At 55.3% G+C, this 13,939-nt stretch overlaps 1 protein-coding gene across 2 annotated transcripts; it reads left to right on the top strand.

Moving 5' to 3' along the window:
• Nucleotides 1–5,502: 5,502 nt before the first annotated feature.
• On the top strand, nucleotides 5,503–7,949 carry LOC127343584 (uncharacterized). 2 transcript variants are annotated; one of them, XM_051369736.2, is made up of 3 exons: nucleotides 5,503–5,642; nucleotides 6,785–7,122; nucleotides 7,423–7,949. In XM_051369736.2, exons 2-3 carry the CDS (start codon nucleotides 6,798–6,800, stop codon nucleotides 7,716–7,718), a joined length of 621 nt encoding a protein of 206 aa, XP_051225696.1. In that variant the 5' UTR covers nucleotides 5,503–5,642; nucleotides 6,785–6,797; the 3' UTR covers nucleotides 7,719–7,949. The 2 variants fall into 2 exon arrangements, with proteins under 2 accessions (XP_051225696.1, XP_051225689.1); XM_051369729.2 differs by having other exon boundaries at nucleotides 6,780–7,122.
• Nucleotides 7,950–13,939: the final 5,990 nt, after the last annotated feature.

The following is a 13,939-nucleotide window of genomic DNA, read 5'->3' as shown; positions in this document are numbered from 1 at the left end:
ATGAAGGCCAAGCCAGGGCGCCACCGTCCCCTTCGATCCTGGCACGATCTATCCCCGCGGAGCCTCGCTGACATTCGCATCAGCTCCGCCTCTAGTGTGTGCATGGGTCCTGCACGGCCTCCCCGCCGATGGACACGCACCGGCGCTCGCCACGGAGAGGTCCTTGACGGCTTGACCCCAGCATCCAATTTTTAAATTTCCAAATTTCATACTACCTCTGTCCATAAATAGATGCCAAAAGTTTGTCTCAATTTGAATGTATCTAGCCACGATTTAGTGTATAAATACATCCGAATTTAGACAAATCTTTGGCATCTATTTATGGACGGAGGGAGTAGATTAGATCCGATTTAGCTAAATAAAATCTCTGCATACACGACCCTTTGCAATCCGGTGAAAGTGAGAGTTGAAATCTTTACAAAGCGGCACATCTCCGGCGGCCCGGTGGAGAAGGTGTGGCTCGAGGTACACCATGCAGACACCAGATCTATCAGTGCGTTCGACGCTCGACGGGAGCAGCGGGCCGGACGGCCGGACGAGCCGGCTGCTCAGTCACGCGCGTGGTTCAGGCGCAGCGTCCCATGCATGCAAATGTACGTCCATGGTGGTTCTTTTCCTGGACACATGTACATGTGTGCGCACGAGAATCTAGATTCGGAGGTGCTCGTATAGGATGTGTGTTTACAGAGTATATATATATATATACATATATGTGAACATTTGTCTAGTAAAGACAATGCCCGCGCGTTACTACGGATGAGCGAAATATGTTTGTTAAATACGGTCTGTATAGGTGTATTTTGGAGATACACCACGAAACCCTAAACCTATTTTCAAACTTGGTATCAGAGCCGTGCCGATCTCGGCTCTCTCTCTCTTCTCTTGCAATCCGCAGCCGCCGCCGCCATGAGCTCCTTCGCGCAAACCTCCATGGCCCTCGGTCCTCTCCTCGCACCGCCCAATGCCACCACTACCGCCGCTGTCACCACCTCTGTTCCGCTACCGGCACTGCGTCTCAATCGGAGCAATTTCATGCTGTGGCGCACCCTCTCGCTCCCCAATCTCTCCGGGGCGGGACTTCACGGCTACCTCGATGGCACCCAAGGTTCAAGAAAGCGTTATGCGTAATCGGAGCGGTGGCCTTCCGGTTAGCGCTTCAGCGTGCATAAGCGGCGCTTTTCGCCTCTTTTTTCCGCTTTTTTCTGCTTAAGCGCTTATGCTATCGATGCGGAAGGCCTCCGCATTGCGCTTTAGCGCGCATAAGCGACGTTTTTTTCCGCTTTCCTGAACCTTGATGGCACCACCCGCCTACGCTGCGTGGTGGACACAGGACCATCGCGTCCTAGGGCTAGTCCTCTCGTCCATGGACGAGGACATCGCTTGCCAGATGATCGGCAGGACTACGGTCTTCCCATTGTATCGCTGCTTGTTTCTACGGAACTGTTTTTTTTTTGAAACGGAGGCAAAAGTTTTGCCTCATCCATTAATTAAGAAGAAAGTGCCCAATTTTTAGGAGAAAATCGGGCGAAAACCCGCGCCGTGGCACTCGTGCCCTGACTTCACCTGCCCCCGATTCCCCGCGCCGCCCGTGCGCCGTCGTCACGCACCTCCGGTAATTGGGGCCACTGACGCCGACGCACATACGTAGACACAGGTGAGTTTTCGCGTCCCCATCCGGCCATCCCCAATTCCCCATCCCTGAGAAGCTCAGCCTTCGCGCGGAGGAGCTGTGTCGTCCGATGGCAGGGAATCAAGGTCGCCATGAGCTGCAGCTGCTGGTGCTCCTCCGGATCTCCGGCCGGCCGAGAACGTCGTGCCAAGTCCAGAGAGCAGAGGACGATTTTAGGGGCCATAGGAAGAAATGACATCAAGAGCCCTTTGACAATAGTGATGTTTTCTTAGGGCGGGGGCTATGGCCCCCTACTATAGATTTGTTTTTAAAAGGTATTTATTTATGCTATTTTTTTATATATTATTTAAAGTTTAAGCATGATTGGTGTTCTGGTCCCTTAACAATCTCCATCACACACAAAAGACTTAAAATGTCTTAGTATTGGGTAAGATAAATATTAGTGTAATGCAATAACAAACTAAATGATTTATACATTTGAAAGGTCCATGGTCTTCGAAATTTTGAAAAGGGCGTATTTATTTCTATTCATCGAGCGAACTATGCCATGATTCTTATTTCTACCAATAGCTACTTGTGTACACGCGCATACACATATGTATCTTTAAAATTAATCATAAAAATGGTATAAGGGTCGATGTTGCTATGGACATTTGGGAAGGCTAGAGAGAAATCTCGTATCTTCGGGAAAAATAATTAGAAATATTAAAATATTTTTTTTGTTAAAAGGATTTGGAGTAAGACACGGTAAGGTAAGTTGCAACTTAGACCTTGTATATTTTGTGGCAATGGCATTTTTTCAGATGAGCCATAGCCAAATCTTGATGTTGAGTGGGATCTCACATTTCTAGAGGTGCATGAAGGATCGATCTAGCCCATTGCTACAGGGATAATTGTAAAGTGACTTGACTGAGAATACACCATTTTTAAAAAGATTTATCTTTTTCTCCAGTTAGGTTGATCTGAACTAACAGACCAATCTAGGCATTCATTTGTTTGGATAAGAGCATCTCCAGTCGCGTCCCCCAAACCGTCCCCCAAAGGGATTTGAGGCGCGCCGGACAGAAAATGCGTTTCAGCCGCGTCCCCCAAAGCCCTTTTTTGTCCGGCGCGCCCCCATACGGTGTCCGGCGCCCCGAGCCCGTCCCCGTCCCACAGGGGACGCTCCGGGGACGCCGGACACAACGAAAAGCGAGGCCAACCGACGCGGGGCCGACCCGTCAGCGGCACAGGGAAAAGTCGTCTCACACTCCCGCCAAATCCCGCCGCTCCCGCCAAATCGCGCCTATACCGCCGCGCACAGGCCTCCCAAAACATATCCCGCCGCCGATTCATTTCTCCTATCCCGCCTATTTCTTTCTCCCTCCCGCCGTCCACCCGCCGCCGCTACCCTCTCCCCATTCCATGGCGCCGCCGACAGCCCCCAAAAAGATGGCGAAGAAAGCGGCCAAGAAGCCGCCGGGCAATGCGACGATACGGGCGAAAGCGCCGTTCGCGAAGCCGCGGAAGGCGCCGGCTGCGAAGAAGAAGCCTGAAGGAATGACCGAAGATCAATGGCAGCAAGATTGCCTACGCCGGAAGCTATCGACGGCGGAGCGGAAAGGACGGAGGGCGGTGGAGCTGGAGAAGAAGGCTCAGGCGCGCGGCAAAGACCAAAGACGTAATGGCCGGGTGTATCGCCGCCACGAACGCGAGCCCATGGAGTACGTCCATGCCGGTGTACGTTCCCGGAGTGATCTCTCCGTCGCAAGCCGCCTTCTACAACGACGGCCCCTCCTCCACTCCCGGGTGCGTGACGCCTAACTTGTCGCCGCACTACCAGGATGCGCTGCCGCACGGCGGCTTCAACCCCAACAACCTCTACTCCCCGGCGTACGAGCAGCGCGAGCCAGGACTCGGTCCGGACGGCGACCCTTTCACCGGCCGCAGGGGTCCGCTCGAATACGACGGCGCCGGTGCTGAGGAGGACGACGGGGTTGAGGAGGAGGACGACGAGGAAGAGGAGGGGGTGGAGGACGACGAGGAGGACGACGATGAGGACGAAGAGGGCGTTGACGAAGAGGACGACGAGGGTGCCGGTGACGATGATCTCGTGGAGGTAGACGCGGACGGCGTGAGGACGAAGAAGAAGAAGAAGAAGGCGTCGGGCACACGAGGCCCGAAGTGGACGCCTCTGGAAGATCTTTGTCTGTGCGAGTCGTGGGCGACGGTGAGCCATGACTCCATCATCGGCGCCAACCAAAAAGGCGGGAAGTATTGGGCGAGGATCAAGGCCGAGTTCGATGAGCGCAAGCTCATCAACAGCAACTACAAAGTGACAATGAAGAGGAGCCGAAGGCAATGTCGACGCGATGGGCCATCATCCGTGCGTCGGTGAACTCCTTCCATGGGTACCATCGGGACTTAGAGACCGCAGGCGACAGCTGCGCCGACGTCGCCCAACCTGCACGATCGTTTCTTCCATAATCTGTAGCGCCTACATTGTGTTCGATGAAATGACTCTGCTTCCTTTGGTTAGTTTGATAGGGCCATGGAGGTTTACGCGAGGAATTCAGATGGGCATAAGCCGTTCGCGCTGATGCATTGCTATGGCAAGCTCAAAATGAATGAGAAATGGCGGTGCGACGCGCTTGTCGCCGTCCAAGGGGAAGGACGCCATTGATCTGGACGCGCCGCCGGCAACTTCGACAGGGGCGTCCTATCGGCAACAAGGCTGCCAAGGCCGCCTTGGCCGACGCTGCGTCGTCGAGAAGACGCAGCGTCGATCACGAAATGCCTCGCCGACGTCTCCTCGACCTTTATCTCCCGCGACAAGAAGGCCGACCAAAGGTGGGCCGAGCCGCTCAAGAGGCAAGAGGAGAAGCTGGAGCTCAAGAAACGCAGGGACGACATGTCCCTGCCGAGAACGTCGTGAGAGGGAATGTCTCCCCGGACGCGAGCGGCGCACAACTTCTTCAAATGCCGATCCTCGACGACATCGAAGCCAAAATGGCGGCGGCGGACGCGGCGTTCTCAGCGGCAAATGCGCAAGAAGAAGAGCAAAGCCGACGCGTCTTCATCTTGCTACACCTGCGTCGGCCTCGCGTCGGCGACGGAGCGACGCACCATGCACAGAACAGCGGATCGTGACGAGGTCGTCGTGCTCGACGAACTGCGTCGACTCGAGGACACGACGCCGTCGACCAACCCCGCCCTTCTTCTAATTTGCATGCACCACCGGTCAGAATATGATCGCGCGCCTTGATACTTTGATCGATCGCCGCTACTCGGATCGTGGACGAATCGGCGGGAACGATCTCTTTTGAATGCATCTATTTGAATTTCGATTGGGCGGCGTTTGGGGGACGCGTAGCGACGTCCCCCAAACGCGGCACGAACAAAACACGTCCCCCAAACGCTCGATCCGGCGCGGTTTGGGGGACGCGACTGGAGATGCTCTAAATCAGGAGAAAACCATCTTTCGAAAGTAAATCTCCATCCCAAATCCATTAGCCTCGGCAACAGTAATTTTACATAGACTGAGCCCAGCGGGCCACACCTCCACCGCGGGCCGAATCACGTGGTCCTAGCCACAAAGCAAGCAGCCGACACGTGTGTGCTTGTCGTCGTTTCAACGCGAGAAAATAATAAATATCTGCCCGAACAAAAGTGGGTTCCTTCGCCGCGTTACTTTCTTCCTTGATGCGCCCCACGACGCGCTCGCCCCGCGCTTGCCTCGCCCCGCGCGTCTGCGGGACCCACCTGCCAGCGACCCGGCGCCCGAGGGAGGTCAAAGCCTATCCATCCGTCCACCAGACCCACGAGCCCACGAATGGCTCCGCGACGGGCCCACCTGCCAGGCAGCGAGCCGGGATTCGGTGCAAGCGCGTGAACCCGAGCTATATATCTCCCCACCGTCCGCCACAGGACCCAACACAAACGGGACGGAGGATCATCATCCGGCGTCATCAGCAGCGTCTTCCAGATCGGCTTCTTCCTCCTCTCCGACGATTATCGCTGGTCTTCCTTCTAGGTATGCGCCGCCGCCTCGTAATAATCCCCCGTGCTTCCGCGAATTTCTTCCGGCATCTATGCTTTCTGGGTTGGGGTTTTTTTTTCTTTTTCTTTGGAGGTCATGGAGCGGGCTGATCCTCGCGGATCTGGCTGGCCCCGCGCGCGGAGCTCGATCGCTTGCTCGGCTCCGGAGGTATTTCTGGTTTCTAGTAGATTTCTTTCGCCCGGTCCTCGATTGATTGGCGCGACCTCATGGATCGGTTCCGTAAAATATGGGTATGGTATTGTGAAATGTCCATCTGCCTGGTCAGGCCGTGGAGGTGGAGGTCCAGAGTTTACTCGGCACCTATCAGGCGCTTCGTTGTTAGATTAGAACGGCATGATCTTCACCCATCTTTTGCAAGAGCACGATCTAGTATATTCGGATGGAATTCTGTGACAACACCTAGGCATGATGGGTATGTACTATTGGCGTGGTTAATTTGGATTTTCGACCAAGGAACAGTGTCCCCACAAATTAGGCCGTAGTTTCTTAGGCCGTGTGAACATGAATGGGTGAAATTTGACCAAGTAGTACTAGTGTGGACAATGATTCAGGCATAGAAAAATCAATGGCCGTCTAGGAGGAACTACCAAACTGTTTAATATAAGCGCAAGTGCCAGCGTGAGCTCTATCTGTCGTGGTGGACGTTAATACCCTGGATGTTCTGATTCAGACATATATATGATTGTCTTACCAAGTCAAATGTATATTCCGTAAGCAGAGGGACTAGTTCCACCACGGTTGTTCACATAGGCACATCATTGTGCTGTTGTTGGTTTGAACTGGCTAGAAAAATCACTGTCTGTGCATACATGCCTATTCACATGCCTCAAGACCACAAGATTTTGTTATCGCTAAACATTTGACGACTCCTTGCATAACAACATTTGCACCCAGTAACTCTAGCATATGATTCCTGTACAAAAGCGGGTGTTATGTATGGACATGGACTGACATTAACACGTCAATGCGATGCGATTGGCTCTGAACTGACAAGAAAACTTGTTCATCTGCATACCTTACATTACATGTTCTGACCGCAACTCATTTGCTTGGATGCACCAATATTTCTCGGATCATGTTCTAACATTTGTCTGATCACAATTGGTACAGCCCAGCTCACCGCGGAAGATGGGAGGAGGCAATGACAACCATGACGACAGGGACAAGGGGCTCATGTCCAACCTGATGCACGGCGTTGCAGGTGCTGGTGGCCACGGGTACCCGCCGCAGGGGTACCCGCCACAGCAGGGCTACCCTCCCCAGCAAGGGTACCCACCTCAGGGATACCCTCCGCAGCAAGGCTACCCGCCTGCACCTGGTGGTTACCCACCGGCACCTGGCGGTTACCCTCCGCAGCAGCATGGTTACCCCCCGCAGCAGGGCTACCCTCCACAGCAGCATGGCTACCCTCAGCAAGGTGGCTACCCCCCTGCAGGTTACCCTGGCTCATCTGGTATGTATATAGCCGAATCTTCACCAGTTGTATGCTGTTGGTATGATCGATCTGTGCATAGCTATCATACTACTATTTGTGTTGGAAATTCTGTAGTTACTGCAATTTGCATTGAAATTGAGAATTTGATGATTGAGATGCTTTTATATGTGTACTATGTGCTGCATCTTCAACAATAACAAATTTCACTCCCACTATATATGTAATGCTTTATGTTGATGCCATGAGCCCCGAGTTCTCTTGTATCTAAACTTGTATTGTTCTTGACCATTCCATTCTAATCTGATGTTGTTTCTTCAGGTCATGGTGGTAGCCATGGACCTGGCATGGGTGGCATGCTCGCTGGAGGCGCAGCAGCTGCGGCAATGGCTTATGGAGCACACAAGATTTCTGGCAGTCATGGTGGGCACATGGGAGGTGGACACATGGGAGGAGGCATGATGGGCCATGGAGGCTACGGAGTCGGCCACGGCGGCTACGGAGGCCACCACGGCGGCAAGTTCAAGCATGGGAAGCACGGCCATGGCAAGTTCAAGCACGGCAAGCATGGCCACGGCGGCATGTTCGGCGGCGGCAAGTTCAAGAAGTGGAAGTAATCTGCCAGTAGCTTTTCATAGCTGATGGATCGGTATAGCTGAACTCTTGTGTTGGCTTCCAGAACTGGTGTGGTTAGGAATGCCTTCGCGATGTATCTAAATAGGCATGGTGTGGTCGCTTTCTTCGAGCTTCCATCCTGTCCTCTACATATTATTACTGTTCGGTACTCCGCTTTGCATCTGAGTGACGAGATGGTTTGCTAATAAGTAACTAAACTCAGGTTGTTGCTATCCTTACCCAGTTACCCTGTGCTGATGCTGTACATATGTTCTTCCTTTCTGAAACATATGTTCTCTGAAGTTCTGAACGAGATATATTCTCTGAGTTAATGGTGCATTCTCTTTACTGGGGTGGTCCACTTGACCAATATGATCTATGAGACAATCTTGCGATCATGTATGAGTATTGTCTTGTTGGTCCCCCTTGGTGTCATGAGTGCGTCTCCTAAAACTGGTATTATGCGACGTACTCAGCTTAGAATGCATCAAGTTAGTCATATATGCATGACAGCTTGAGCATGAACCCAAGCCAACATATCATATCTTAGTTAAACAAGAATTATTCCTCGAAAGGAAAAAAGTTGAACAAGATTTATTCCTCTTCTACTCAGCAACCACCTTGGTGAAGAAGGCAGGCCAGTGGTGAAGACTGGAGAGGATGCTAATAAGCAACTGAACACCCGTTGTTACTATGCTTACCCTGTGTTGTTCATATGATCTTCTTTCTTTCTGGACAGGGTGTTTCTACACCCGGGTGCATATGCACCCTTTATTTGAAACGCATATTAAATATATTTAAAAATGTTAGAAAAATACAAATAAAAATTCTTTGTGTATACCTTGACATGTTACATGCTTACAAAGTTGTTTCAGCAAAAACCGATATGTTTCATGCCTTGTGCAAAAAAGACAAATCTTAGGTGCTAAAATAGTCTATTTTTTGAGGCATTATTTGCCTTTTTTACACAGGGTACAAAAAATGTTGGTTTTAGGTGAAAATTTACGAGAACATGTCCCTCTACATGCTAAATTTTTTTCCTAAAATTTTTACGGTTTGGAAATATGTTTTATAAATACCGGGTGCATATGCACCCGGGATCAGATTTGATTTTCCGTTTCTGAAACATATACTCATTCTCTGAAATTTATGGTGCATTAGCTTTGTTCGGGCAATTGATTCATGCTACATTACCAAAAGATGTACGCATGGAGAACATTTTAGGCCTTGAGGTGTTTTCACCGAAGACATGTTGGTTAATACACTAAAATACACAGTAATCCACCTCTGCCGAACAGGGTCTTAGTGGAATGACGTGACAGTATTGTGAATCGTGATCTTGAAAAGAACAGTTCAACTATAGTTGCCATCCTTACTTACCCTGTGCTGATGGAGATCATATGTTCTTTTTCCAGAAACTTCTTTTCTGAATTATTGAACGAGATCTGAAGGTGCATTCTCTGTACTAGCGTGATGCACCTACCCTGCTGAAACAGCATCTTCGGGTTGTCAACATGAGCAAGAAAAAGCAAACGTTCACAAAGAGTCAAAGTGGTTTCAGCACTTACTAACGAAGCATCGATTTTGTGACTCCAAGCGGGCGATGATATCTTCCTCGCGAGCAGTCTGTCGAGTTATGTTCTCGCTCAAGGCATTTTCCGCGTCATGAAGTCTTTTCCGAAGATCTTCGACAGTGGCAGCGTCTAACTCAACCTTTTCGCGAGCTTTTTCGCTTTGTGCCAGTTCGAGGGCAAGGTCATCGGCGCGCTTGTTAGCTCCAGAAAGTTTCTCTAAGCAAGAAATAAAGGATAGCAATGTTATAACATAACAACAGAGAAAAATCTACTCGATGAAAAGAGGCAAGAGAGAAATTGGTAGAAACTAGGGTTCTACCGGGACGAGGGCGTAGATTGTAGGGGTGGAAGTGCTGCGAGTGAGAGGAAGAGAGGCGGCGCCGGCGGCAGGGCGCCGTCGCGGGCGCGTGGGAAGGCGGCGGCTAGGGTTTGGGGCGGCGCGGACGGGAGAAGGCCGACTCCTCTGGGAGTCGGCAATAATGATATTGATTATTGCTTGATTGATTTAGTCTATTACAACTTGTATTTATAAGAGAACTTGCGAAATCCTAATCTGCTAACTGGGCTAAGCCCCTAACTAAGCCTGGCCGGTTGGGCCAGTGGGCCCCCTCCGGCGGTAGACCAAGCCGGTCATAACATCTCTCCCCGCCTGCGTAAACAGCTCGTCCTCGAGCTGGTAGTCTGGGTAATGCTGCTGGAACTCCTCGTGGGGCTCCCAAGTCGCCTCCTCCTCGGAAAGGCCCTCCCACTGCACCAACAAGTGCCAAACATCACGACGTAGTTGAGCGCGGAGCACCTTGGCCGGACTGGGCAGCAGACGACCCTCGGCCGTCGGCGGAAGTGGTGGAGTGGCCAGGTGGGGCACCGCGATAGGGCTTCAGCAGTCCCACGTGGAAGACGTCGTGAATGCGGGCCCCCTCCGGCAACTGAAGTCTGTACGCCATGGTCCCAATCCGCTCGACGATGATGAAGGGCCCCGCATAGCGCGGACCAAGTTTGCGCTTGTCACGCGGGTCGAGGGACTGATGAGAGCGGTGCAACAGGCGAAGCCACACCCAGTCACCCACCACGTACTCAACCTCACGATGTCGCCCGTCATAGTAGTGCTTGGCCACCTGCTGAGCTTGGACAAGACGCTGCCGCACCTCGGTCAGCATCTCGTCGCGGGCGCGGATGAGCTCGCCAGCTGCCTCCGTTCGCGCCGTCGCTAGATCCACCGGTAGAATAGGTGGTGGTGGCCGACCGTAGACCACCTCGAATGGCGTAGCGCGCAGGGCGGAGTGGTAGGAGGTGTTGTAGCAGTACTCTGCCCATGCAAGCCAATCCACCCAAGCACGAGGACGATCACCTGTAACACAGCGCAAATACATGGCGATCACCTTATTGACCACCTCGGACTGGCCGTCCGTCTGAGGATGGAACGCCGTGCTGAACCGGAGTTGGACCCCAGCCATGCGGAAGAGGTCCCGCCACACGTGCCCCGTGAACACCGGATCTCGGTCACAGACGATGGACGAGGGAAACCCGTGTAGGCGGACGATACCGTCGAAGAAGGCGCAGGCCACAGACGATGCTGTGTAGGGATGGCCAAGCGCGAGGAAGTGGGCGTACTTGGAGAAGCGGTCAACCACCGTGAGGATGACAGACTTGCCGCCCACCCTCGGAAGGCCCTCGATGAAGTCCATGGAGATGTCGGCCCACACCTGCGAAGGAACGTCAAGCGGCTGCAAGACGCCAGCTGGGCGCAAAGTCTCTGTCTTGTTGCGCTGGCACGTCTCACACGAACGCACCCAATCCTGGACCATGGCCCGATCGCCAGGGATGTAGAAGTCCGCGCGAAGACGGTGGAGGGTCTTCTGGACACCCTCATGACCGGCAGAATGCGCCAAGAGCAGCACCTGGTGGCGGAGGTCATCGTGGTCGGGAACGAACACGCGGCGCCCGTGGAGGAGAAGGCCATCGATGACGCGCCAAGGGTCGTCCAGCTCGCCCGCGTCGAGCTGCTGCCGCAGACATTGGGCATCCGGCGCGGACACCGTCGCCTGGCGGATGCGGTCGAAGAGGACGAAGGAGGGCCCCGAGCAGATGCAGAGTAGGCGTCCGTCCGAGGCTCCCTCAGTGGCGTCGAGATCGACGTTGCGGCGGGACAAGGCGTCGGCCACCGTGTTGAGGCGCCCCGGACGATACTCCACTGTGAAGTCGAAGCCAAACAGCTTGCTGATCCACTGGTGCTGGGGCACCGTCGACAGCCGCTGGTCCAAGAGGAACTTAAGGTTGTAGTGGTCCGTACGTACGCGGAACGAGCGCCCCCATAGGTAGGGACGCCAGTGGCGGACGGCCTGAACCAAGCCAATGAGTTCCTGCTCGTACGCCGCAAGCTTGAGGTGGCGTGCAGCAAACGGCCGGCTGAAGTAGGCGAGCGGCCCGTCACCCTGGTGAAGGACGGCACCGAACCCCGCCCCGGAGGCATCGCAGTCGACGATGAACGGCTTGTCGAAGTCCGGCATCTGGAGGACGGGGCCCGTCGTTAGGGCCCCCTTGAGGGCCTCGAAAGCAGCGGTAGCCTCGTCGTCCCAAGCGAAAGCCTCGTGCCGCAGCAGGCGCGTGAGTGGCGAGGCGATGATGCCAAAATCCCGGATGAACTTCCGGTAGTAGCCGGCGAGGCCCAGGAACCCGCGGAGGGCGCGTGGTGAACGCGGCGTCGGCCAGGCGGCGACCGCCGCCACCTTGTCCGCATCCATCGCCACCCCGTCGGCGGAGATGACGTGACCGAGATAGGCCACCGAGGTCGTCGCAAACGTGCACTTCGAGCGCTTGAGGTGAAGTCGATGCGCTCGAAGCTCGTTGAAGACGATGGCGACATGCTGCAGGTGCTCCGCCCATGATGCGATGTAGATCAAAATATCATCGAAAAAACCAGCACAAAACGACGTAAGTATGGGCGAAGGACATCATTCATCAGGGCCTGGAAGGTCGCGGGCGCGTTGGTGAGGCCGAAAGGCATCACCACGAACTCGAAGTGGCCATGGTGTGTCCGGAACGCCGTCTTGGCGATGTCCTCCGGGTGCATGTGCACCTGATGATAGCCTGAGCGGAGGTCGAGCTTGGTGAAGAACCGCGCACCGTGGAGCTCGTCAAACAGCTCGTCGACCACCGGGATCGGGAACTTGTCCTTGAGCGTGAGGGCGTTGAGGGCGCGGTAGTCGATGCAGAAGCGCCACGTGCCATCCGACTTGCGCACCAATAGCACCGGCGCGGAGAACGGGGACGTGGAGATCCTGATGATGCCCGCCGCCAACATGAGCGCGCACTGGCGCTCTAGCTCATCCTTCTGCAGCTGGGGGTAGCGGTATGGGCGCACCGCCACTGGCGCCGACCCCGGGAGCAAGTGGATGCGATGGTCACACGCTCGTGGGGGCGGCAGGCCCTGTGGCTCCTCGAAGATGTCGCCGTGCTGCTGCAGGAGGTGCGTTAGGAGGGGGTGCTCGGCGTCGTCGGCCCCAGAGACGTGCTGGAGCTGCGGCGCGGGGGAGGTGCCCCCGAGACCCTCCCAGCGAATGTGGCGTCCCTGGCGCCAGAAGGTCATCGTCAGGGCGTCGAAGTCCCAAAGGATGGGACCGAGCGTCCGCGGAAAGTCGACGCCAAGGATGAAGTCGAAGCAGCCCAAGTCGATGCCGGCGCACGTGATGACGAAGTGCTCGTCGCCGATGGTAAGGGGAACGTGCTGAACCACCCCATGGCAGTGGAGGCGGTCACCGTTGGCCACGGTCACGCGGAGGGTATCCCCACCTGTCGGCTGTAGCGCGAGGCGGCGCATAGTGGCGGCGGGGAGAAAGTTATGCATAGACCCCGTGTCCAGTAGCGCCACCAGAGGCTCGCCCTGGATAGTGACCGGAAGCAGCATTGTCCGCTCGTGGCGGATGCCGGCGAGCGCGTGTAGGGACACGACGAAGGTCGTGGCAGCCGCGTCGGTCGGCCCGGCCATCTCGGACGCCGCGGCAACCGGCCCGGTCGTCGGGTCGTCCTCCTCCACGTCGACTGTCTCCAGGTAGAAGAGGCGAGGGCACACGTGACCGGGCGTGTATGGGTCGTCGCAGTTGAAGCAGAGCCCCAGGCGGCGGCGTTCGAGCTGCTCCGCCGGGGTGAGGCGGCGGAACGTGCGTGTAGCCGCAGGGGCAGGGCCGGTCGGTCCAGGTGGGGCGGGGCGGGTGGCGGCCGCGGCCGGAGGAGGAGGTCGGGCGGCGCGGGTGCCGCGGGCCAGGGGCGTCTGCTGAACCGCCTGGGCGCGACGCTCATAAGCGCACGCGTAGTGCATCGCCGTCTGGAGGTCCCGCGGGGCCTGTAGCTCGACATCCACGCGGATGTGGTCCGGGAGGCCGCCAATGAAGAGCTCGGCGCGCTGTTGGCCCGTCACGCCGGGCGCATGGCATGCGAGGGCCTGGAAGCGGTCGGCGAAGTCCTGCACCGTGGTGGTGAACGCCAAACGCCCAAGTTCCGCCAAGCGGCTGCCGCGAATTGGAGGGCCGAAGCGGAGAAGGCAGAGCTCACGGAACCGGTCCCATGGAGGCATGCCACCCTCGTCCTGCTCCAGGGAGTAGTACCACGTCTGGGCGGCGCCACGGAGGTGGTACGAGGCGAGCCACGTCCGG

This window comes from Lolium perenne, chromosome 1 (assembly GCF_019359855.2).
Source record: "Lolium perenne isolate Kyuss_39 chromosome 1, Kyuss_2.0, whole genome shotgun sequence".
Lineage (NCBI taxonomy): Eukaryota > Viridiplantae > Streptophyta > Magnoliopsida > Poales > Poaceae > Lolium > Lolium perenne.
This window is presented reverse-complemented; position numbering and strand designations above follow the sequence as displayed.

Bases quoted from the DNA above. Each gene is read 5' to 3' on its own strand.
- LOC127343584 (XM_051369736.2), top strand. From the start codon at position 6,798: ATGGGAGGAGGCAATGACAACCATGACGACAGGGACAAGGGGCTCATG. The intron at 7,123-7,422 runs GTATGTATATAG...TTGTTTCTTCAG, and splicing joins AGGTTACCCTGGCTCATCTG to GTCATGGTGGTAGCCATGGA.